Source organism: Hetaerina americana, unplaced genomic scaffold (assembly GCF_022747635.1).
Source record: "Hetaerina americana unplaced genomic scaffold, ioHetAmer1.1.p SCAF_90, whole genome shotgun sequence".
NCBI lineage: Eukaryota > Metazoa > Arthropoda > Insecta > Odonata > Calopterygidae > Hetaerina > Hetaerina americana.
The window spans coordinates 627,439-653,201 of NW_027287539.1; the positions used below are offsets into that span (position 1 = coordinate 627,439).

General features: G+C 36.0%; 1 protein-coding gene across 2 annotated transcripts in view; it reads left to right on the forward strand.

The window, feature by feature from the left end:
• Positions 1 to 25,763, forward strand: part of dome (cytokine receptor domeless) — a 98,597-nt gene that overhangs the window by 59,322 nt on the left and 13,512 nt on the right. For both annotated transcript variants that reach the window (XM_071598233.1, XM_071598234.1), the window contains 13 exons: positions 10,029 to 10,204; positions 11,403 to 11,560; positions 11,659 to 11,833; positions 11,916 to 12,078; positions 12,196 to 12,341; positions 14,173 to 14,321; positions 14,433 to 14,586; positions 16,541 to 16,696; positions 16,793 to 16,960; positions 17,043 to 17,197; positions 20,201 to 20,312; positions 22,983 to 23,147; positions 25,389 to 25,538. In XM_071598233.1, coding sequence (XP_071454334.1) covers positions 10,029 to 10,204; positions 11,403 to 11,560; positions 11,659 to 11,833; positions 11,916 to 12,078; positions 12,196 to 12,341; positions 14,173 to 14,321; positions 14,433 to 14,586; positions 16,541 to 16,696; positions 16,793 to 16,960; positions 17,043 to 17,197; positions 20,201 to 20,312; positions 22,983 to 23,147; positions 25,389 to 25,538 — 2,027 coding nt within the window. The remainder of the gene's footprint in view (positions 1 to 10,028; positions 10,205 to 11,402; positions 11,561 to 11,658; positions 11,834 to 11,915; positions 12,079 to 12,195; positions 12,342 to 14,172; positions 14,322 to 14,432; positions 14,587 to 16,540; positions 16,697 to 16,792; positions 16,961 to 17,042; positions 17,198 to 20,200; positions 20,313 to 22,982; positions 23,148 to 25,388; positions 25,539 to 25,763) is intronic.

The window sequence follows — 25,763 nt, forward strand, 5'->3', positions numbered from 1 at the left end:
ATTTTCTAACTGGAGGATACAGGCACTGAAAAAATGCACGTCTTGTCATAATTTCTGGTGGTCTGTAAGTTAACAGCAAACAGTCAAGTGCCACTCTAGGTGCTTATCTCTTAAACCAAATAAAATAAAAGTCTGGGAGTAATTGATATGCCCTAGAAAATCCATGTTCATAGAATTTTACAAATAATGGCTCATTAATGGCAATACTTTCATCATGTCCTATTGTTGCGGTACACGCAGTTGTAAATTGGTTGACTAGTATTTGGTAAAGTAATTCAGTGATGTGTGGTTATACTTATTAGCATTGACTTGCTCTTTTATCCCTGCATTAATTGAGTCATATGAACGGCAGTGAGCAAAGCAAACCAGGTGCCGTTTTTTTTCCATCTAATCATACAATAATTTAGCTATGATTGGTCTTGTATGTATGAAACATGTGAATGAGAGAAGAGCTAATAGTGAGTTAAATGGCTTGTGCAGTAATGTGATGATAATACTTTACAATTGCCTAATTGGTTCCTCCTAATTTGCTGCTCTTACCAACATTTTGATTTCTACCTAATGATAAACGTTGCAATTTTGACACCAGTGGTATTCATGTGATGATTCACATTTGATGCAATTGAAGAAAACTCATGTTTCAGAAGAGAGAAGCGAAAAATGTGAGGCCAAGATTAATGGAAAATGGAGGTCTGGACAGAAAAATATATTGATATTGCATTTAAATGTTTCACTAGCTAAGTATGCGCCAGTATAACAATAAAGTAATGCAAGCACCTCCAAGTAGCATGTGCAAGCTAATGCATCTGAAATGAAACTACTCCACTAATATACAGTCTCATTCAATGATTAGATATTAACGTAAAATTTAGATGAAATTTCATTTGCCATTGGTTCTGTATTCATTGTTTTTGACCCATGGAAATAGACACTCCCTCTTGTTAGTTTAATGTCCATTGAAGCGCATTAGAAAGGTGTTCTACTTTTTCATCATAATCCTCTTCGGTGAGCATGTCTCCATTTACAAGATGTTTATTATTTAGTGACCCCATTCAAAGTCTGAGCAGAAAGAGAAAATAAACAGAATTTTCTCTCATTATTGCTCCATCATTCTCATATAGTTTTTTAATTATTGTAATTGTTTATCAGTCAAAGACCAATTTATAAAAATACATGGCACAAAGCATGGAAAATATGCATCGTTACATATTTGTATGCAAAAAATCATTCAGCCATGGAAAAATAGCACTGTTATAGGTATTCTTTAATGCTGAAGTAAGGTTAACATAAAAAATACAAATTTAATATTTTAATGTTGAAAATGCGTATCATGTAGCTTGTTTAGTAATTGGTTATACAGCCAGATACTGACAGTAAGTTATTTATAGTAAGGGTTTTCGCAGTGATGGTTTAGGTGCAAGTCATTCAGGTGAAATGTTATCAATGTGAGAGTTAGTTTCTACTAAGCATATAATTTGCTTTTATGTAGAAAATCAATTAAAACAAATGCACTAAGTAAGATTGTGTGAATTGCTGAAGTAGTAGTAGTTTTAGGGGAGGCGACCATCTGCTGAGGTCATTTGCACCATAGGGCGGCGTACTCACTTGAAGTGCCCTCCACAGAGCACCTCAAGTAGGGATCAAGATACCTCTGAAAAATATTCGACACGGCCGGGATTTGAACCCAAGCCCTCTGGGTGGGAAGCCAGTACGATAGCCACCGCATCAATCCCAATCCCAAATTGCTGGAGCAATAGTAATAGAGTAATATACAGTATATGAGAAAAGAGCCAACAATTGGTAGCTGTGGTATTAAACAAAACTGTATGAAGAATCATGGTAAACATAGAATGCTAGAGTGATAGAATATTATTTATCGAAGCTAAAGTAGAACAGACAAGCTTGGCCATGTTCAGGTCTACATGCCTTGCCAGCAATCATAGGGAGTAAAATGTCAATAGGGTAGACGATCAGTTAGGAGGGTATAATTGCGTTTGCTCCTGGAAGAAAATATTTGATGTTGATGAGGGTTTGGAATGCAATAGTAGGTGAAGTAAGTAATGGGTGATAATAACTCCCTTACATTGACAATGAAGCCTTGTGCTTCAGAATGAGGGTTTATCTATACATACACGAAACCTTACAAGCTGCGATTAGGGTGGGTGGTGTCAAGGCATGTCTTTTATGTATAAACTTGCACTTTTCACTAATTAATATTTGCACATACACGAAACATCCAAGGTTAATGCTTCCCATGGGCACCTCTTGCATCTCTTTTAAAATGCAGTGACTCCCGTCATCTTGATGGGTCTTCCTATCCATAAATTACTCTGCAACTACTTCAAACTCTAACACATTGAGAGCTTGAGAAATCTTTTTCACCAAGGAGTTGAGAGCCAGCAAAACAGTCACGAAACAAGTGGCATCATTGACTTAGATTTCCCGCGGTGTAACCTTGAATAAATGCACCCCCACATGATATAATTCATGAGGGTATATAATTAATGCTCTAGAAGGTCCTCCATGCAAATCAATGGAGTGAGTAACTCATGTTTACATTTCTGAACCCAGAATTTTTCAAGTCAATTTATGTCCCAGCAGAGACATTGAGCTGATTTTAATTGTATTTTTTTCATGGATTTTCTCCATAAGTATGAATTGTAATATTTAAATTGTTTATATCGGTTCATTAAAATTAGTTCTGGCGTATAAATTGACCATTTAAGCATTTGTTATTACTTTTTCAAATGGTCATTGGATAGGTTATCTCCCTCTCTGAACTGTGGAAAACATTGTTGTCATTGTCTCAATGGGTGCAGTTTTTAAACCATTTGAAGTATAGGTTACTGACCTTAATTATTTTAGGTTATTTTAAAGTGAGCTACTTACGAGCTATAAATGTATAAAATCACAACTTAAAATGGTGCTAAAAAAAGATGGTATTGCCCTCTGATTGTTTTGTAAAATCCATACAAATCTGACTCAATTTCATAGTCAATTGAGTGTACTATATTTAATGAACATATACATGTACGTAAGGATCAGGAGAAAAATGGGAAAACCAACACTTAGAAGGAAGCCCATCTCATTGAACATAGGATGAAATTTTTATGAATTCGTGTATTGCTGGAAAAGAAAGTCTTAGAGGCATCCTGCTAACTTTCTGGAGAGCCAGATGTGTTCCTAATGGGTTGGGGGCAGAGTGGGGTGTCACCCAACTCCTTAAGAGCCCCACTCATTGGAAGGAGAGTTGGAGGAATGGGTGAAGTTATATACCAATGATCCCACTGATGGGTAAAGGGAAATCTCAATGTGGCTTTTGGGAGAATTTGCCATTGAGATACTAATAATCAAGAAATCGACCAAAAATTTAGTTTCTTATTGTCCAAAGGAATTTATGTTTGTTCACATTCAAAAGAGGCCATTTTTTCTTGACAATCATTGTTTCCTGTTAACCATTTCATTTCAATTAAATTGGTGCATTTGAAACTATAGTAGGACCTTTCCTTCATTTTATGTAAACCAATGCTTCATTTTGTGGTTTCCGCTGTAAATTGACTTAATTTTTTAATGAATAACTTTTGTCTTCTGTATTTTGAATTCTGAGGCCACGATATTTGATTACATTTCTAAAATATGTATCCAGGCATCAATTTCTCCTCAATGCAAATGACTGCAAAATTTTCAAAGATGTTGATTCCATCAATGGCCTAACTTGCAGAATGCCCTCAATAAACTTTCTGTGTGGTCCTCCCTCGTGTGGTGCTTAAAAGTAAATCCTGCCAAAACAAATATTTTCAGAGATGAATTCCGGCAGTCACAACTCAAAAAGACCCAGGTGTCATCTTTGACACAAAGTTGCTGTATTATGAACGTATTAAAAGTATTTCCTACATACTACCTTGATCAAAAAGTTCCCGGAATAACCACCGTGTGGCGCTCCCATCGTTCCGATTTGAGTTCTGTTTTTTTTGTTAAATTGGTACATCTTTTGTTGATATTTCCTTTAAATCTTAGTGTCATAACTTGTCATTTGCAAAAGTTACGTAGCCAAGAGTACATCTATCTCTGTGTGTGTTGGCGATTTTTTACAATTGCAGAAATGGATTTAAATTTGCAACAACGAACTTGTATTAAATTTTGCGTAAAAAACGGATTTAGTGGCGCACGGACGTTGGAAATGTTGGAAAAGTGTTTCAGCAACGATTCTCTAAAAAAAACGGTCGTTTACCAGTGGCACGAGCGGTTCAGAAGTGGTCGTGAGTCAATCGAAGATGATGAACGCAGTGGCAGACCATCGACATCGAAAGTCGGTGAAAAAATTGATAAAGTAAAAGAAATGTTGGTCAATAACCGCAAAGTAACCATCAGAGAAATAGCGGAGGACTTGAACATTGCCTATGGATCCGCCCAAGACATTGTGGTTAATGATTTGGGTTTCCGTCGTGTAGCATGCCAAAAGACCTCAATTTCATGCAAATAAGAGACCGTGTTGACGTCGCAAAAGACATGATTTGCGAGGCTGAATCCGATCCCACATTCATCAAAAGGATCATTACTGGAGACGAGACGTGGGTTTATGAGTACGACACGCAATCCAGACATCAGGCAAGTGAATGGCGTTCACCAAATGAGCCGAGACCAAAAAAACCACGTCGTTTTCAGTCAAAAAAGAAGGCAATGCTGACGGTTTTCATGGATTACAACGGTGTAGTGCATCATGAATTTTTGCCAGAAGGACAGACAGTAAACAAAGAGTATTATTTGGGCGTTATGAGACGTTTGCGTGAAGCAATTCGCCGAAAGAGACCAGAAATGTGGGCGGAAAACTCGTGGATTTTGCACCATGATAACGCACCGTCGCACAGTGCTATCATTATTCGTAATTTTTTGACGAAAAATGCAACAAATACCATCCAACAGCCACCGAATTCACCTGATTTGGCTCCCTGTGACTTCTTTCTGTTCAATCGAGTTAAAAAACCATTACGGGGAACGCGTTTTAGCAGCCGAGAGGAAGTAATGGAAAAATCGCAGGAAGCACTGATGGACATACCGAAAACCGAATATAAAAAATGTTTCGAGGATTGGATCAAGCGCTGGCATAAGTGTGTTGCAGTCGATGGGGATTACTTTGAAGGGGACAATATAGATTTAGATGAATAAACTTGTATTTTTAATTTTCTGAATAAATTCCGGGAAATTTTTGATCAAGGTAGTATATTGCTACGTAACTGTTGGGTTTAATATATTGAAAGGGTTAAGTTTCTAACTTGCCGGCTCTCCGCACTCTTGTCTCTCCCTGTGTCTCTCTTGTCCTTTAGGGCTATTCCCAATTTTGGGCTACTGCTCCAGCCATTTCTCTCACATTACTTGAGCCCCCGAAGAATTTATTTCTCTCTATCATTTACACTTTTTTCTAGATTGTCAGATCTTCTCTCGGCGTTTCCTCACATACTGAATGCCATGCCATGAATTAGATTAAGTTTCCATAAAACTCATCAATGGTAATTATAGGTAATTTGAACTTTTCCCTCTTCGAGAGCCTTTGAATATGACTCAGTTGAATGACCTCTTCAGTGAGTCACTCCTCGTCTTTCCGCCTCAGTCACTTAATGCTCATTAGTCTTGAGACTTACTCATCAACCTGTGATGCAGTGAAGAAATTCCTCCCTGACTTTAACCCATTCCAAACTTCTCATGCTGCCCATCCGATCCCTGCCTTACTCTTTCCTTCTCCAATTTTTCTTTGATAGTACTCCTTCATTACTACTCATTTTGTCCCCTTCATTTATGCGAACCAAACTTCACTTTTTATGTGGTGCTGGTATTTGTTACCCGTTAAGTGTTTATTGATGTCCTTAGTTTTTCTTTTTATTATTTGTCCATTGTAATCTGGGTGATGGTGTTTTGACCAAATAAATACTTTTGTTCCACTGATCAATAAGGTTTATTTCAGTATTTGTGAAATGTAGTATGAATCACATGGGTACCGACCTCCGAAAAATAAAATTATGCAGAAATTTTTGTAACCTTTTTTTAGGGAGATATCCCTATCAAGAAATAGGATCACTTCAAAGATTTACATGGAACTTATTCCAGTGCGTATCCCACTCATAGCTTTGAGGGGTTTGCTCAGAAAGTAGTTTTGCATACAATTGCATTATTATCCTGTTCATTTTTCTGCTTTTGAGCCCGCATAAATCAATTCAGTATTTCCGGAGCGTTACTAAACCAAGTTTTTACATGATATCCATTTGAACTTGAGTGTTTCAGTACCTACATGTATAATCTATTATGAATTTTAGGCACTAATTGAAGAAACTTAGCCATATTCTGTGGATTTATCAATAGTAAGGCACATTCATAGTTGTTTATGATTTTATTTCATGCTACCAAAAGGTCCATTCATGTAAAGGTATTAGGGAAAACCAAAATTCTCTGCAATCAGTATTTTAATTTTGTATACAGAGCCGCTCTTTGCAGTTGGGTTTGTTAAGTTGGTGTATTTGTGGGGAGGGAAGGGGTGCAGGGGGAAGTGCCTACTGGTCATGTTTGTAATGTTGTTTTCTCTTTGTTCACTGCATTTTATTTAGAATTCCATGGGTGCATCCATTGCATACCATTGTTTGTTTTATGTGTTTAGTCATTGCCATTCTGGGGCATCGCGAGTAATCTCTAAGTACCTGGTAGAAAATTACGGGCTGTAATTTTCACTTTAGGGGAGGTGTGAATCGTACTTGCTGTGGCCACGTCGCTATTTTCTGTTAAAATTTGGAATTCTGAAGTGCTGCATTTGGAGGGTTTATTTTTGTATGAATTCATCAGTAAATTTTATTTGACATGTTTTTTTCATTTGTCTGTAAAATCATTGATTTTTTTCCATTAGTTCATGATGAAAATAGTAAATTAACCATCCATCCGTTTAAATCACGTTTTGGGGAAATAATTGCTTGTTTTTGGAATGGTTTATAAATTCATTGGCAATTAAGTCTGATAAAGGATTACCCTCTAGCATACTGAATTTATTTTTAATATATTTGATTAAATTGAAAATGCCTTGGGAAATATAGATTCTGCTGCTAGTGAGATCAGGCTTTTATTAGAAAGCATTCATTTTGTGTTATTTATGGAGTTTTTGCCTTCATTGACCACACGTTACTTAAGAGCCAAGAATTTTTTTTTTCCACCTGCTAGTCTATTGAAAATGCTGTGTACTGTGGAATTTGTCCCTGTGGTAATGTCTAAATTTTTTTTGTTGCTAGTTTATGCATATTTGGTGAGGAAAGAATTGTTGAACAACATGGTTCCATTTTTCAAAATGGTGCCTAATTCTTTGTCTGGTTGTGATGTAGCTATTGATAGCATTATTGTAATCTATTGTTTTATTTTGTGAAATCAAAAAATCAGGTAAAATAATGTATCTTGGCCATATTAGTTAAGACAATAGTGGTTTCTTTTTGATGTCTGTATGATCAAATGATCAGTGCTATTCAATGTAGTCGAGGTGTATTTCATGGTATAATATTCTTATTATATCCGGGTAGTGTTATTTATGGCAGGTATTTTTTAACCCTATATTTAATGTGCTTGTTTCTTCATATGCAATATGCTTGGAAAACATGTCTTTGGCTATGGACATTCCTTGATTTAGTTTTGAATGTTCAGTATTGTTTGTAACTTTACATTAACAATCTAAGATTATGTTTTGTGTGCCGTCTGTGTTCATTGTAAGCAAAATGTCGAAACATGCTAACCGTCTAGTAAAATTTAATGTAGTTATGATCTTTAAATGCATACTAGTTCTTCAATGTCTGCATCTTTACATATTTTTGTTTAATATGTCTTTAACCAAACACACCTTTGTGAAACCTTTTGTCATGATGTCTTTATATTTTGGAACATGATTTCAATGAACTCAGGGAAAACTCTTCTTTTTATTCCACATTTGGAAAATTTTGTATGAATTTTAATATTGCCTATGTTTTTTTAGCTAAGAAAACCCTCCAGATCAAGCTCAGTTTGCTGGTGTCCCACAATGACAGTGATACTTTGGTCACATTTGTATAGAGCAAAATATTATGCCAGCTCTGAAAGCTTCATATATGCACTGAGTATAGCATACAATTATTGTCAATTTTAATAGAAAAAAATGGTATCTGGTAGTTTTGAATAAGTAGCTATTGTCTTCTTTCAGAGCGATTGAATTTGCTAAATAGCTGTGTCATTGGCTTCAGAAAAAATCCAAATGTTAGTCATGAAACATGATATGGTTGCACTGCATATGTCACGAGTGTAAGAATTTTGACCCTTCATGCAAACAACATTTGCAGAAAGTTATTTGAGTGGGCATTGCACCCAATTGTTCAAAGTTTTTCAGGCCTAAGGTTGCTTGCCCAAAATGAGAGATGTGACACTTTGTGGAGAGTGGTGGCTAAGAAATGCAATGTGACCATTTGACTAGAGTGGGCAGAGGGCTTGTTATTTGCTGTCGTGGATCAGTTTAATGAGAAATGCAATTCACATTAAATTTCTCGTAGCTTTTGTTCCAAAATATTGATTTGTTTGGCCATTTTTTTTGGTTTTAAAAGTAAAATTGTAAGTTTAATTGCACAAGAGGGTACTCAAAAATAACCAGAATAGTGCTGTGGGTGGCGGAGCTTACGTAGTACGCATTTATCCAGGAAGGTCAAGGTCAGTCACAATGATTCATTTTGCAAAAGCACTTTTGCTTGATCTTCATTTTTTATCGTGGCAGATTTAGGTGAACAGCATGCCACTGCGAATTTTTGCTTCCTGCTTAGGAAAAACACGGCGGTAACTGTTGCGATATAAAAAATAGCTTACAAGGATTGTGCTTTGGTAAAAACTCAAAGTGTACCAATGGTTTTTTCTCTTTCCAAAGAAGGTGAAAAGTCACACAATGACAAACCTCGTTCAAGATGTCCACCAAACTTATCAAACTATGGCAACATCAACTTCTAGAATTGACGAAAATGTTGAAGCAGAAGTCTGACCTGGTAGGTTAACAGTGTGACCTGGTGAAGTGATGAACAGTCTCACGGGTTGGTGGGACGCATTCAGAATGTACTACCCTTCTCACATTGATGAAACAAATGAGCATCATCTTGAGTTTGATTTCACTCAATGAACAGTTTTTTTGGGTGAGGCGACAATGCCACTTCCACTGATTTGACTGTTGTTTGGTTTCAGTGTCATAACCATAGCATGGTAACTCGTCACCAGTAATGTCCTTGAAAAAAATATCTGGGTCAGTTAGGAAATGGTCTTTCAATGCTTGGCAAATTTCAATTTGATTCACTATTTTCTGTTCAGTCAGGACCAGAGGCACAAATTTTCAGTGACCTTGCCTATCTTCAAATCTTTCCACGAAATTCCCTGAACCAAGCTCCATGTTATTCCAGATAACTTACCAATCTCTTCAATACTCCGGTGTCAGTCTTCAACCACGACTGCATGAACTTTTTCAACATTTTGGTCAATTCTAGAAGTTGACAGACATTCTGAACAAGGTTTGTCGACAAGTGGCAGTTCACCTTCTTTGAAAAGAGAAAAAAACAATTGGTGCCCTTTTGAGGTTTTCCCATAGCACACAATCCTTGTAAGCAGCTATTAACATCACAACAGTTTCTGTGACTTTTTTCCTCAGCAGGGATCAAAATTTCACAGCGGAACGCTGTTCACTTAAATCCGTCATGATAAAAAATGAGGAGCAAGCAAAATTGCTTTTGCAAAATGAATTGTTATGACTGACCTTGACCTTCCTCGATGACAAGAATGCCTTCTGAGGACTCATGACAAGTTGTGCTATGCTCACCTAGCAGAAGAAATGCACATTACATAAGCTCCACCAACCGCAGCACTATTCCGGTTACTTTTGGGTACCCCCTGGCAATGTATACTTTTGAAACTCCCACGGAACACTTAGAATTTGACAGTCAACAGTTATACTGATGATTTTTTGTAACTTATTTTTGTACTGATTGCATTATTGTGATTTTGTCTAGGATTCAGCATGGCTGCCCGGAGAAGTTGGACGAAAGAGAGAATAAATGTTTTTGGAATTCAAGTACTGTGCCGCACTACCGTCAACCATATGAATATTATTTTTTCACCATAAATGGCAGGAATGCACTTGGTAACATGTCAGCAATGAACTCAAAGTTTCACCATTATGCTCATAGTAAGTGCGGAAATATTTTTTTCTTTATGTATTTTGTAGCTGTTGACAACTTGATGAATTTTTATTTCACAGAGTAATGCAATATATGTGCTTCACTTTGGTTTTATGAGTCTTACATCATACTCTATGTAAATTGACTTAATTAATTAACCCATAACTTGGTATCTGTTGATTTTAAAGTACATTGAATGTAATGTGTTGTAGAAAATTTACAGAATTGCATCCTGTATGATTTTGTATTGTTGTAGGATCATAAAAAAATATGAGCAAAAATTTTGATGTGGGATGTAGTTTTGTATGGTGCAACTTCTCAGTCATTGATCCAAGTTTATAAGCATGGATTGGAGGCTTTCGAAGTGTGGGTGCAGAGAATGATAGAAAAGGTGAAGTGGACAGGAAGGAAAACAAATGAGAGAGTGGGCAAGGAAAGGGAAATCTTGCGAGAAAGCCAAAGGAGGTAGGGAAGATGGATGTCGACTGGCAGTGGAATGCTGAAGTTTGTAATAGAAGGGAGAATGTTAGGCAAGTGAAGAATTTGGGATAGGAATAAGATAGGGGGATGTTAGACGGGAGGAAGGAAGTATGTGGAATTGATGCATTTGGCATGGGGTGTCAGGTTGTCTTTTCCGAGTCGAGGCTAATAAAGTCCCTATTTAAAATATCAACACCAGTAATTATTAATCTGAAAGTCTCATTGATTGGTAACTTAGATGTCTAGAGAAATATCAATGTAATTACATTAAGAAACAGATGCAGTGAATAATTATAAATAGGGAATTTCAATTCAAAGTCTGTAATTCAAATTAAGCAATATTTGAATTCTTGATTGAAGAAGCTCAGTAAACCATAATGGAAAATATGTTATGCGATGTTTTTAGTTAGTCTTTTCATATCTATATGACATCCAGCAAGTCCACAATATTAATATTTCTCGCTATGTTTTTTGATTTTACATTGTTACCTCCTCCTAATTAGCGACTAATTGCTCCTCAGCATCATCCCAAATTGCACTAGGTATCATATCCTAAACACAGTGTAACTTTTTTCTTTGAATCTCATTCACAAAAATAATTAATTGGATAATATTTTAAAGGAAGTGGTATTTTACTTGTGTATTAGTTATAAAAAGTGAAGTATTTGTGGATATTTGGCTGTACTGTTTGGCTATATTCTTGGCTTGCTCCTCTCCCTTCTCTAGTTATACCTGCAAAACCAGAGAACTTGAGGGTCCTCAACAGGACTTTGAGTAGTATTCTTTTGAAATGGGATGTGCCACTTCCTCTTCCGGTTTTCCCGCCTGGATTAATACAAAAAGTAGAGTACCAACATCAATGGATGCCAGGAGATATATGGCAGGTATGTCATCCATAGTGTAATCGAATCTCGCTCATTGGATACAGGAACAATGCGTTGTATTTTATGCTAACCTGATATTAATGCATGTCTCTCCTTAGGTTGCAAACACCAGCCACTTAAAGATGCAAAATGGTTCATATGTATACAATTTCACAAACATCGAATATGCGTACACAGTATATGATATACGTGTGTACATGAAGTCAGCTGTGGCCACTGGAGATGGGTGGTGGTCACAGCCAGCCAATATAACACCCTGCACGTTGCCAACTAGTGAGTTTATTGGATATTAAATTGATTGAACTTGTTTGGCCAGTCTTCACATCCATTCTTGACCAAATCAATTATATTTTAGTCCCTGGTGCTGCTCCAAAGACTGATATTGGTAGCTTTGAGGTAGCCGGTGGCCTGCCAAATCGTGATGTTTATATTTATTGGCAAGAAATACCTGAATACTTACACAATGGACCAAACTTTGAGTATAAAATAATTGAAATCCATGAAAATGGAATAAAAAGGTGCGTATATTAAACTTCATCATCAGTACTAGTCGAGATGAAAAATGAATTTGCATATGAAAGTTTCCTTACACTTTTAATTATTTAAAATAATCCTGTCCTCCCTTTAATTTCCAGGCACCTGATTCCAAGTGAAATGACAAGGACTTATGCAAAGTTTAAGGGATTAACATTCAATAGCTATACTTTTACTATTGTCTCATCTAATAGTGAGGGGTACTCCATGGAATCATCTCAGGTTTACATACCCAGCCAAACGGATAGTAAGTGAAATCATATGTGCTTATGATTGGGTCATTTAATATTTGTTAGATGAAGTTATTTCATTAAATTATAATCATGTTACCAAGTAAATTAAGCCCACAGGAGTAGGATGGTTTTGATTTTTGAGTAATATATTCATCTGGCGCCTACTAAATCTGGGTTTAACATCTTAATCTATGCGTAATCCAATTTTATTTAAATGATCTCTTCTGCCATTGTGCAGTAGGGCTAATAATACAGGGTACGGCAGTTAAATCCGGATAAATGAAACTTTTGTTTAAAAGCAAATGTATGAAAAAAAATACAAATGAAAATGAAAATCCTTTAACGTACAAGTAGTGGTATCTGTCAAGAGTAGCATTAGTCAATGTAACCCCCTTCAGCTGCAATGACCGCCTGCAATATTGTCCTGAATCGATGGCACGCACTCTTTAAAACAGCGCTGTCCATATTTCCGAATGCTGCTACGATAGCGATGCGTGGAGATGCAACATTAGGGTCCCTCGTGTTATTGGTAACACTTTCGACTACGCTGCAAACATATTAGTCGAGGAGGTTCAAGTCCAGGCTCTTTGGGGGCCAGAACTCCTTTGACCAGAACATGTCAATGTTATCTGAGAGCCAGTTTTGGACTAAAGGACCTATATGGGCTGGTGTATCATCCTGTTGAAAGACATATTGTCTCCCCTTGGCCACAGTTACCATCCACGGTTTCACGACATTCTTTAAAATTTGCAATTATATGTAAAATTCCTCTGAAATCAGCACCTGAGAATTTCCTCGAATGAGGTTTCCTCGCTGGGTTAGTGAAACCTTCCCCAGACTTCTCCGAAGCATTATACTTAGCCACAATGTTGTAAACAGTTGATCTGGGTTACCCAAAGAATTGAATTATTTCACTGGGTGAACGCCCAGCACAAACACTTTTGATAATAGCAGCTCTTCAATTGTACTCCACGCTTGTACGTAACATCTCAGCCAGTTTTAGGTTATGACTGTTTAAGATGCCTATGGCTTTCTAGAATGCCAATCACGACCCCCAGTGGAACTACGTTATGACAGGAAATTCATATTGAAATTTATCCAGAGATAACCGCCGCACCATGTACATTTGCTGCATCATTGCTAAAGGGCAAAGGTAGTAGAATGAAGTAGCTTTAGCAGATGACCCTCAATGCCACACAATACCGATGCAACGCCTGGAAACCAGAATCAAACCCAAAAAATTGCATAGCAATGAATCCCTGGAATAATAGCATTCCCCATCAGGAACACCTGGAGAACATGTAAACCAGAAAACAAAATACCAGGATTTATTAGAGGAGTATTGAGGAAATGTGATGGAAAGGGAGAAGAGAAATGTATCTTTCACTTATTAGGCCTAGTTAAGAATATGCTGCTAGTACTGTATTGGATTTTCATGAAGTTGGATTGACTTATAATTGGATCGTGTTTGCAGGGTAGAGGAACTAGATTCGGAAAACGTTGTAATGGCAAACTGAGTAGCGTATCAAAATGACAAGAGGAGCTAGGTTGGAAATCATCTTCAGAGCAAAGGTTAAATTATAGATTAAGTAAATTGCATTAACTTGAAGGATCTGTCTTTGGAGATGGCGTTGAAATGGCATTATTAGCCCAATCGTACTAAGGTGGGCAAGACCATATAAATAAAATTCAAGAGATTAGGTGTTGAACAGTTGGGTTTAAGTTTTCATTTTTCTCAAGGAATGGGAGAATGACAGTTCATGCTTTGTTGCACAAATATATGTGCATAATTGTTTGCTTATGACTGTGTTTATTCAGTATTTGTTACTGTTATATGTTTTCTAGGCCCAGGAGATCCTGCATCATTTACCAAAATAGCCTTTGGTGATGGAATATATGAGTTATCATGGAAACACCCGAATGATCAGGATAATATCATTAATTACACTATCTTCTGGTGCAGTAATGATCGTGATAGACCCTATCAATGTGCTGTAAGTTTGTGGTTTATGATGATAGGATATCTTTTTCTCATTTCACGTAAAGTTACTAATATATCATCATACAAATATGCAATAAATTTTTTGTTTCCTTTTAATCCTTAGGGTTACTTAAATTGGACGTATGTCAGTAGTGACACTCAGATAATAAATATTACAGTTCCTGAAGATAAAATATATCAATTTGCTATTTCTGCGAACACAAAGTCAGCAAGCAGTGGAATGGTGTGGGCATCTTGCACCGTTATTCACCAAAAAGGTAAGTGAGCAGAAGTTTAATTTTTGCATCCATGTGAAACGTCTTGATTAATTTCTCAAATGCATATTTAATATAAATAGTGCTTGGTTTTATGGTTTTTGTACATTATTATACAATTAATGATTATCCAATTTTTGGATGCCAAAAATTTCGGTTATGTGCAAATTTAATAATTCCCTCTTTGTGGCAGTTGTGTTAAAATTTGATTTTGTTCATTTTTTATACTTAGTCTACATTTTTCAAGCCATTAAATTATTATTCTGAGTAGAGTTCTGAACTGTAGGTGTGTGGTTGGAATTTGATAAATTTATTGATTTATGTGACTCACCATAGTCTAGATTTGACTTGCAGCTGCGCCACAGACCCCCCCCCCCCCCCCCCCCCCCCAGGACCTGGGCGAATGAAATGCTAATTTTAAAATATCATGAAAACTTGAATTATTTCTTTGTCTAAAATGTCCTGAAATTAACCTGTATTGGAAGTTGATTCCCTAAAGCCATAAGGGTATGTGGCAGCAGGAGTAATGAAAGAGAAGATGGTAGAAGCAATGAAAGAACTGGAAGTGTCCATTCATTCATTGATCATGATTAAGTGAGTAAGGCATTCGGCAATCGCATGCATTGGTGCCTTTTACGCATAATATTTGTCTCTAGACGCCAACATAAATGTCTTAGTTTGTTTCACGCTTTCACACCCATATTTCCAGCATCCTGGTATATCTCTACAAATTGATTATAAATCTGTCATAAATAGTGAGTGAAATGCTGTATTTTTATAAGATATTACAATTTTACAACGTGTCTCATTTTGCCATGCAGAATTCTTGGTATGCAATGAGAAGTAAAATACTACCTTTGCAGAGAAGTTGATTCTTAAAACACCAAAAAAACGAATTAACCGATTATTAATGTCTCCTGATCTCTTTCACGTGTGTCATTGAAGAAGACAAGTTCGGCTCCTGAAAGCAATTTGAAAAGTCAGTGCCGTTCACTGTGGGTAGAATTTCAGGTGGACTCAAATTTTGAATGCACAACTGTGACAGAGAAATTAAGCATATTTAAAAGTTGAAAAACTTTTCATGGATGATGTCATTTCATTTTGATGGCTTTCTGATGATTACCTAAGTAAAGTAGTTGAATTTTATTTGTTTCATTTTGTTTCAATGTAATTTCGGGAGCTGCTTTCAACTCATTTCCTTGTCCTCGCCTTATCCTTGAAGCCTTTGATTTGAGCTTGCCTTTAAAAGTACATTTCAACAAATCTCAAATTGTCTGAGAATGAAAGATGGATGATGATCAACTCAAAATTGCATTTTATGATGCTAAATGAATTGGTTTTTTGATATGTTGATTGAAGTTACCTTTAATCTAGTAGATAAACGATCTTATTTAACTTTTCCAAAACAGTGCTCATGAATTGTAAGATTTTATAGACTTAAAGAAATGGAATAGTGGTATTAGAGATTGTTATAATTATGTTATTATAAATGTTGTTATAATAATGAAGTTCAAAAAGAACTTATTTGTTTACCTGCAAAATTTTTAATCAAAGCAAAATTAAATTCAACAGTAATCTATTAGAAAAGTATTTCTTATTATTTATTTTATTTTTTTGTTTGTGCACTCGATAGTTCTTTGCTAAAAAGTGTGTTTGAAAGGTCTATCATGTCATATTTCAAAGATATTATACTTAAATGCATTGTATCGGGTAGCATGAATAGGTTCCTTGTAGATGTCCTCCTTACTTTATTTCTTGAAATAACTGCTTAATTTACATGAAACTGTTCGATGACATGATATTTAAATAGCTACAATGAAATCCTTGCTGTAATGCCACTTGTAGATTTTTAGCTTCGGTTGGCTAGAAAGTGTCCTTGTATCTGGTTATTTCCAAAGCATTTTAGATGTTGGTGTAAAATTTCAAAATTGACACTGAAGTTTGCTTTCTTTTTCAGCTGTAGGTAAGATGAAAAATATTTGGACTGGTAGACTTGGCTCTACATACATCGAGTTGGCTTGGAAACTAGAATGCTCTGATCGTATTGGCCTTGTGGAAGGCTATCGAATCCATTATTGCCCAATTTTAAGTCCTTATGATCTCTCCTGCAAAGGTAAAGTAGACATTTGGGTTTCATTCTGAACAAAAATATTTACATAGGTTATTAAGATTTGTTAATAATGGCAATCTTTTCTTTCAAAATGACTAGAACCTAAGCAGAGCACAACAATCAGGACAAGTGATTCACAAGATCTGACGAGAGGCAGAGCAACCGACCTAAAGCCGTATACCACCTACATGGTGGCTGTATCCGTCCTTACCAAAAGTGAAGAAGGCATACAGAGTGATCCACTCTATGTCACAACTTTGGAAGAAGGTATGTTAGCAAATTGTTTTTATCATGCCCAACTGCTTTTCCATACTTTTTCTCATATTCTAATCCCTCGTATTTTTTTCAGCTCCAGATTCGCCGCCAACAAATGTTACGATTTATAATGTTACGAACTCATCTATGGAAGTTTCTTGGGTACCTCCTGTGTCTTTGAATGGCGTCCTTCGGTTTTTTAATGTGTGTTTCAATAATATGTCAAGAAAGGTGGAGCAAAATTCGTCCGTAAGTGTATCAAAAGTTATTCTTATACCTTCCCCTTTTTTGGACTTTAAACATGATGGATGGTGGGCTTAAATATGTTTTGAGATAACCTGATATTCTATTTTTGACTTTCATTATATAAATCACACCTTACATAAAGCCTTAGGAGTGATAATTTTGCACTGTAAGTAATTGGCAACAATAGTTAAAGTTAATCCAATTGACAGCATTTGTCATTACATCTACATCTACATCTACATAATACCCCGCAAGCCGCCGCAAGGGCGTGTGGCGGGATTACTGCCTTATTCCGCGGATGATTTCATGTAATTCATAAATTTAGTCATATTCACATCACTTCCCTAACATTTTTCCAATTCTAAAACTCTGATGATTTGTAATGACATACGAGTCTTTAATTTACAATTTGATTTCAGTAAAATCCATATTTTCGCTTCTAAAATGCTGTTCAAATGTTAAAGTTGTTTCTGATAGCCTGTAACAGGTATTTCTATTTCTTAAAATTGAATTTCCATCAGTTGAAATTATATTCTCTAGTTTCTGAGAATCAGCTGAGGTAGCTTAGGTTACTGATAACTAATTAGATGAATAAGGTAGTAGAAATTGTTTATAATAATTTTGCCTGATAACTGAAGACACATTCAAGCATCAGTGGATGTTAGGTTGGGTTTGGATTGGAATCAAGACTGATGATTTGATTTGAGATGTGTTTCAAAGGAGAATCACAAGTGACTTAAGGGTCCCCAATGGAGAAGCCAAGAATCAATCTATCCCCAGCTTGAACTGCCGATTGCTCAAGCACGGAATATGCTAGGGGTTGTCGATTTAATCCTCCAGGTTTGTCACTTGGAGGATTTTGCAGTGATGAAAGAAGACACTTCGCTTTTCCACATAAAATTTCTCGATTACGACCTAGGTTTCATTACAGGGTAACATCTTCGACCGGTATACTACCTTGATCAAAAAGTTCCCGGAATAACCACCGTGTGGCACTCCCATCGTTCCGATTTGAGTTCTGTTTTTTTTGTTAAATTGGTACATCTGTTGTTGATATTCCCTTTAAATCTTAATGTCATAACTTGACATTTGCAAAAGTTACGTAGCCAAGAGTACATCTATCTCTGTGTGTGTTGGCGATTTTTTACAATTTCAGAAATGGATTTAAATTTGCAACAACGAACTTGTATTAAATTTTGCGTAAAAAACGGATTTAGTGGCGCACGGACGTTGGAAATGTTGGAAAAGTGTTTCGGCAACGATTCTCTAAAAAAACGGTCGTTTACCAGTGGCACGAGCGGTTCAGAAGTGGTCGTGAGTCAATCGAAGATGATGAACGCAGTGGCAGACCATCGACATCGAAAGTCGGTGAAAAAATTGATAAAGTAAAAGAAATGTTGGTCAATAACCGCAAATTAACCATCAGAGAAATAGCGGAGGACTTGAACATTGCCTATGGATCCGCCCAAGACATTGTGGTTAATGATTTGGGTTTCCGTCGTGTAGCATGCCAAAAGACCTCAATTTCATGCAAATAAGAGACCGTGTTGACGTCGCAAAAGACATGATTTGCGAGGCTGAATCCGATCCCACATTCATCAAAAGGATCATTACTGGAGACGAGACGTGGGTTTATGAGTACGACACGCAATCCAGACATCAGGCAAGTGAATGGCGTTCACCAAATGAGCCGAGACCAAAAAAACCACGTCGTTTTCAGTCAAAAAAGAAGGCAATGCTGACGGTTTTCATGGATTACAACGGTGTAGTGCATCATGAATTTTTGCCAGAAGGCCAGACAGTAAACAAAGAGTATTATTTGGGCGTTATGAGACGTTTGCGTGAAGCAATTCGCCGAAAGAGACCAGAAATGTGGGCAGAAAACTCGTGGATTTTGCACCATGATAACGCACCGTCGCACAGTGCTATCATTATTCGTAATTTTTTGACGAAAAATGCAACAAATACCATCCAACAGCCACCGAATTCACCTGATTTGGCTCCCTGTGACTTCTTTCTGTTCAATCGAGTTAAAAAACCATTACGGGGAACGCGTTTTAGCAGCCGAGAGGAAGTAATGGAAAAATCGCAGGAAGCACTGATGGACATACCGAAAACCGAATATAAAAAATGTTTCGAGGATTGGATCAAGCGCTGGCATAAGTGTGTTGCAGTCGATGGGGATTACTTTGAAGGGGACAATATAGATTTAGATAAATAAACTTGTATTTTTAATTTTCTGAATAAATTCCGGGAAATTTTTGATCAAGGTAGTATGTTACTCCATAATGAAACCTAGGTCTTAATAAAGAAATTCTGTGTGGAAAAGCAAACTGTCTTCTGTCATCATAAAGGTGTCCACCACGTAACGCCTGAAATTGTCGTTTATGTTGCAGTGAATTTAAATGAAGAGCAGTCCAACATTTCATGTTTAAATAATCATTAAGATATGTGATCATCTCTTTTCATTTATTTGTGTGAGTAATGTCTTCATGTTCCACTAGTCTGATAATAGGTTTGGCTTACCAATTTGAGGCCATTGACAACATTCAAAGGAAGGCCTAACTCCCTTCCCAGATTCACTGGCATAATGGTTTATCTACTTTAGAGCCAATTTAGATTTTTTCATTTCTGATAGGACATTCTGGGAGGGCAAGGTCATCCCAGTGGGGTTCTTTTTGAATGGATAAAGTTAATGCTGCAATTCCTCTCAGACCAGTCATGAATGAATGCATGGAGCTCATACGAGATCGCCTCTTGTTCATTTCTCACTTCAAATTATCGATTATTCTTTTCAAATCGGAATATGTTGGCAACAAAATTATATTGTAAGAGTAAATAGTTGTAGCATTGAGACAAGTACCATCATGTAAGGAGTGAAATGGTTTGAGTTCACGCCATATTGGAAATGTCAAAAATTCATCACATGTGTTTGTCATCATTTATTTAATAGATGTGGGAACAATTTATTTTTTAATGTATTTTTTTCAATTTTCTCCTATAAAGGTTACCCTAGATAACTTAAAGAGTTTTCATAAGTATGAAGTCAAAGTTGCTGCCTGCACTGTTTCCTGCTCCAGTTTCTCTGATCCTGTCATAGTTCACACAGCTGTTGGAAGTATGTAGTTTGGGTTTAGTTTCATATTGTGTTCAACTCTATTTTATGGATGATATAGTTGTCATCCCAATTACTGTTCAAGTTGAATATTTTCCCTGAAAATACAAATGATTATGGAATCTCATGTCAGCATTCATTAATATTAAATTGTGAACTGGGCATTTTTTGCTGACTAGAAATTTCATGACAATTAAATGAGTTCCCTATGAATCTTTTGAAAAAAATATCAACAAGGAAAGGATAAATCACATATGAAATGACAGCGACTCAACTCTTTGTCTTTCAGACATTCGTACATTTTTTGTTGTGTAATGATTTTCTGAATATATTCAGTTGAATCACAGGAGTTATTTCTCAGCTTAAGAAATATTTTTTAAATGTTCATACTGATATTTAATTGCCAAGCTGGCATATCGATTTTGTCATGAAAGTGCTGAAAACCTCAATATAATCCTTTTTGTAATTAAAAAGCCATTGTGTTAGAGCACTATTTATCATTCTCATTAATCAGTAACTACATTAAAAAATTACTATTCTTTCAAAGGTTCTGTGCAATGATTATTTTAAATGTTGTGTGGAGGTTGATGAAGAAGGTTTCTTGGCTGCTTGTAGATGCTAATGTCTCTTATGCATTTGCTATGAATTTATAATTTTAAATTACAAAAGTGTCGCAAACAAGTTGTCTATGGATTGATGCTGAATTTGCATCTTGTATGGTGTAGCCACCATCATAGTAACTATGCAAAGGAATTCTTATTATTCTAATCTAATTGCTTTATTTGAAGTAGAACTAAATGGTGTGTTTTGGATTTGCTCACACATTCTGCCTGATATGGGGGTATTACTTGTAGTGCATTCGGCACTTTTGCTATTTTCAGTGTCTTGCAAGAATATTGGCTGTAGTAATATCTTGTAGGCATACATAACAATTGTTATTGCATGGTGGCGTATGACATTTCAAGTTAGAGGTGATGAGGACAGTGTCATTGATTTATTGATCGCCTGTGGTAATTGCAAATGTTATAAAGCCAAAAGTACGAAGAGGAGAGTTTTTTCAATAAATCTTTGATACAATTTTTCCAAAAAATGTGAATCACCCCCTCACCCATTTATTTTCTTTGACCCATTGTTCATAAATATTGTTATTAATAAATAGCAGTCTTTTCCACTTGCATCACATAGTGTTTGATAAATACTGGGAAAAGTTGAAAAGTAAAATGGCTAAACCAAAAATCAGTGCAACAGATATAGCTCCTCAGTATGAAAACCGTGTGTTTTACTGTACCACCGTTATATATAAATTTTGTCTCTGCCAAGTTGCATCGTGGAAAAAAGACTCAATTAGGAAGCATTCAAAATATTCAAAAACATATCTGGCATTGTTGGAAATAAGACAAATATGGCATTATGCAATAATAGGCTGATTTTTGAAACTGGCCACAGCAGCATAGAAAACGGCCGAGCATTTTGGTAGACATTTAGAAGAAACATTGATCAAAGCCAGCATTCCTCTGCCAAAGGAGTAGGATGAAAACTTGAAGGATTTTTCTTAAATTGTTCTTTGAAATTAAATTAATTTTAAAATTTCTTTCTTAAGTTTTGCACATGTATCAGTTAAAATGCTGCAAACTTTGACTTGGTCAAGTATAAAAATTATAATTGAATTGTGTCTGGTAGTTACTTAACAATGTTTTTAAATTTATTAATTACTTGGGTGATTTCAATTGCTATTTTGATAGTCACTTTTGATGATGTTCACAGGATTTGGTGATATTCCAAATGCTTAAACAGTGCGTAATAAGTCAAACGGATGATGGAAGCAGAAGGAGAAATTGCTCCTAAAGCTAAATTAAAAAGGACGCGATGGTCCTTGACTGCATTGGAACTAAGGTGTGCCCGTTCCTGACTGCAATAGCAGTGACATTACTTGACGCCATCTTCTGCGCAGAATAACGAAGAATCATTGTCTCTTCCTGTTTTTAGTCTCATTGCTGTAAAGGACCATCTGTTTGTCTTTTAATTTTGTTTTATGATAAACATCTCTACCTGTTTTTATCACTGAAAAATGGGAAGGGACAATGCAGTTTCATTATTTTTTTATGAGAATGATTGAGGCCAGTGATGCCACTGTAGTTGGGGATGTTTACAACTTAGGGACAGTGGATGCAATAACTTTCACTAGACCTATTTTAGATACTGTTTAGAAAACTAGAAATTTGAGTGTGATCGGCTTTAGTCAAATGTTTTCCTGAGGCCATCATTCCCATATTATTGTGTAGTTTTGTAAGATTTTTTGGGGGCATCCCAGTTAATCTCTATCATAGTTAATATGATCCCAGCTAATTAGCAGTTGTGCTTGACTTCGAAACAATGCAAAATAAGTATTTTTGAATTTATTAAATAACAGTTTGCTTCCTAAGTTATATATTAGCTAGTTATTAGCTGATCCATCACTTGTAACCCAATTAAATATAAGGGGCATGGAAATATTAATAATTACTAGGAAAATTGTCATATTTTATCACTTCTCATTGCATTGTGGAAGAGTTAAATTTTCTAGTGGATATTTTTGTGTACGATTCTCTTATTTCCCTTTGCTGTGTAAAGTTATGCAATAATACTTTAAAAAATTGTGACCTTGGCCTATCTAAAAGTGACTTTATTTTTCAGCACCTGGAATAATGGATCGCCCTTTGGTTAGTTTCATCAATACATCATTAGTCCATGTGTCATGGCGGCCTCCAGATTATCCTGCTGGGATTACCGAATATTATGAACTAAGAGTGAACCAAAGTGAAGGGGAAGTGACGCCTAAATACCTTAGCATACGCAATGGTTAGTACCAGTCATTCAAGGTTAATGTTTGCTTAGTATAAGGAAATTCTTCAAAAGTAAACATTTACCAATTTTGTCACATGGTAATCAAAAGTAATGATGAAATTGAATTAATTGTGCAGTTTTAATCTGTATATTAAGCATTACTATTTTTGTTCAATAACTGCAGCACTTCATTTGGTTGGAAAAGGCGAGTGTCAAAGAGTTGTTCTCAAGTTGAAAATTCACTATTGCTTCTGCGTGATTGAAAATTGAGCTTTTTACCACTCTTGTCTGATTGTATCATTCTTCTGTACTTTTGAGTCTTATCAAATTAGTGGTTTTTGGTGGGAATTGCTCATGCAATGGCCCATGCCATTCACACTCTGCTCCATGTTTTAGAGCGAACCATCTATGCAGTTGAGTTCTTGGCTGTGACTCATGCACTCTCTTGTGCTCACTGTGCTCGTGCTACCGTCTTCATCTTGGCTTCCACTTACTCGCTTCCATCCTCTTTCCACTTGAGCATAATCAATCATGGCTCAAACGATGGCTTCATGTGGGAACCCTAGTTCTCCTTCTCCTATGTTAATCCATTTGCCTAAATTTTTTTGCATTTTTATTTTCTGACTTTTTTTAAATTCCCTGGGATTTAGTGTCTGGCAAAATGTCATCTGGGAAAGACTAGGGTAATAGGTAACCTGTAGCAATGAATTGTATCCATATAATAATTTTTTGAAAGCTCATCAAGTTGTCATCATCTTTGGCTAATGTTCTGAGAAGCTAAGCCAAGTAATTCCTTTTCATTGATGCTATGGCCCCCTGATCCCTAGTACCTAGGGGAAGTTGATAAATTTAATCACTTTGGGATGACACTGCTTTCTCATTAGGGTAGGAAGGGACATTGACGAATAGTAAGCATGCTTCCTGACAGTATCCCTTGTCCTCCCAAAAGGAATGAACTACGGGAACAAACATGGCCATAAACCTCAAGAATCTCAAGCTCCATACCCTTCTGTTTGATTGTGGCCCCAAGTATAATTCATATTGCCTGGAAGCATTTCCACAGCTTAACATTGGGCCAATCTTTTAATAGTTTATGGCTGTGATTTATGGAAGCTCGGGGGCAGTTTCATCACAACCTGATATCATCAGTGTTGTAAATATGATGTTTCAAAATATTTGAAAATTTTGAGTACTTATAATGAAATCTACTTTTAGTGGCAGCCTCTTTTATCTGGCTCCAGACTCGTTAGGCATTGGGGAGAATGCTTCAAGGCCCATCAATAGGGCAGCTTGAGTTTGGACACCCTAGGCAGTAGTACTGCCATCTATGATGCTTAGAATAAGGAATAAACAGATGATGTCCAAATGTAAATATTTGAAATTGCTTGTGCAAAAATTTGTGTGTAGTTGCCAAACTGCATAATGTTTTTTGTATCATTTTGAGGCCACTTTGCAATTTATTCAGCAGTCTTTTATTAAAGGTTTCCATTCCTTCCTTTTCATTTAATTACTTGGTCGATTTTTGGTACTAGTTTCGCATTCAATTTCTCTTATCGGACTATCAGATGATCCATTTTTTTATTTGCATTAATTATAAGGTGTAATAGTATTACATTTGAAGTATTTAAAACTTCTTACCTTATTTATGGTATTTTATGCTGGGGAAACTATTACCAATTATAAAGGTTGATGTTGAGGTTTTAAAGTTGTTCAATGTAGGCTATAGGTGTTTACATTTTAAAAGTGGATTAGAGTGACAAGTCTTGTTAGAAATTCTTCTCCATTCAGCTGTGAACCATTTTAGCTTGTTTTTTTTTGTTTTAATGTTATAACAAGTGCATAAATATTGATGGAAAATAGAAAATAATGCATGGATAAGCTGCCTGACATTATCTGAAGTTCATTCTCATTGAATATTCTTGAGATAACCTATGCCTATTATTACTTGAGTTTCAAAGCAGAAAATGAAAATATTTTATGCAAATTCCATTGTCTACATCTACATGGTACTCTGCAAGGCACTGCCCGAGTGTGTGGCAGGGGTTAATTAGCCACCAGGCATGCTATGTCAAAAATAATTTAAATAAAAATTCATTTTTTTCATTGTTAGTCAATAAATATGTACGACAATTCAAATAATTTAGATAATGATAATTTGAATTAAAGTTTGTATCTTTTTGTAAGTTTTTTAAATGAAGCCCTGTGATTCACAAATGTGAAATGAAAGATGAGCTCATTTTCATTTTCCCTTTGTAGCGACCAATGTCCAGGTGTCTGTACCTGATTGTGAAGTGGAGGGTTCCATCATTAGTACGTTTGCCATACGTGCAGTAAATGTCGGGCCTGGTAAAATGTTTTACCGGGGTCCATGGAGCAACCTAATGGAAGCCAATTGCTACAATTCAGGTGATTATGAATTTAACTAATATAAATATTAAATGCATAACTCGGGAAAATTTAATGACATCACACACCCACTGGGAACTTAATGGAATTGTGTGTAAAAATTATTGCATGCTTTTCTTTTCTTAAATTCTAATAAATAAGATAAGAGCTCTTTCAAGTTTATAATAATTATTTTTAACATTGAGAAAGATTAGCTTTATTATTTTTAAAAACAAAAAATTGCTG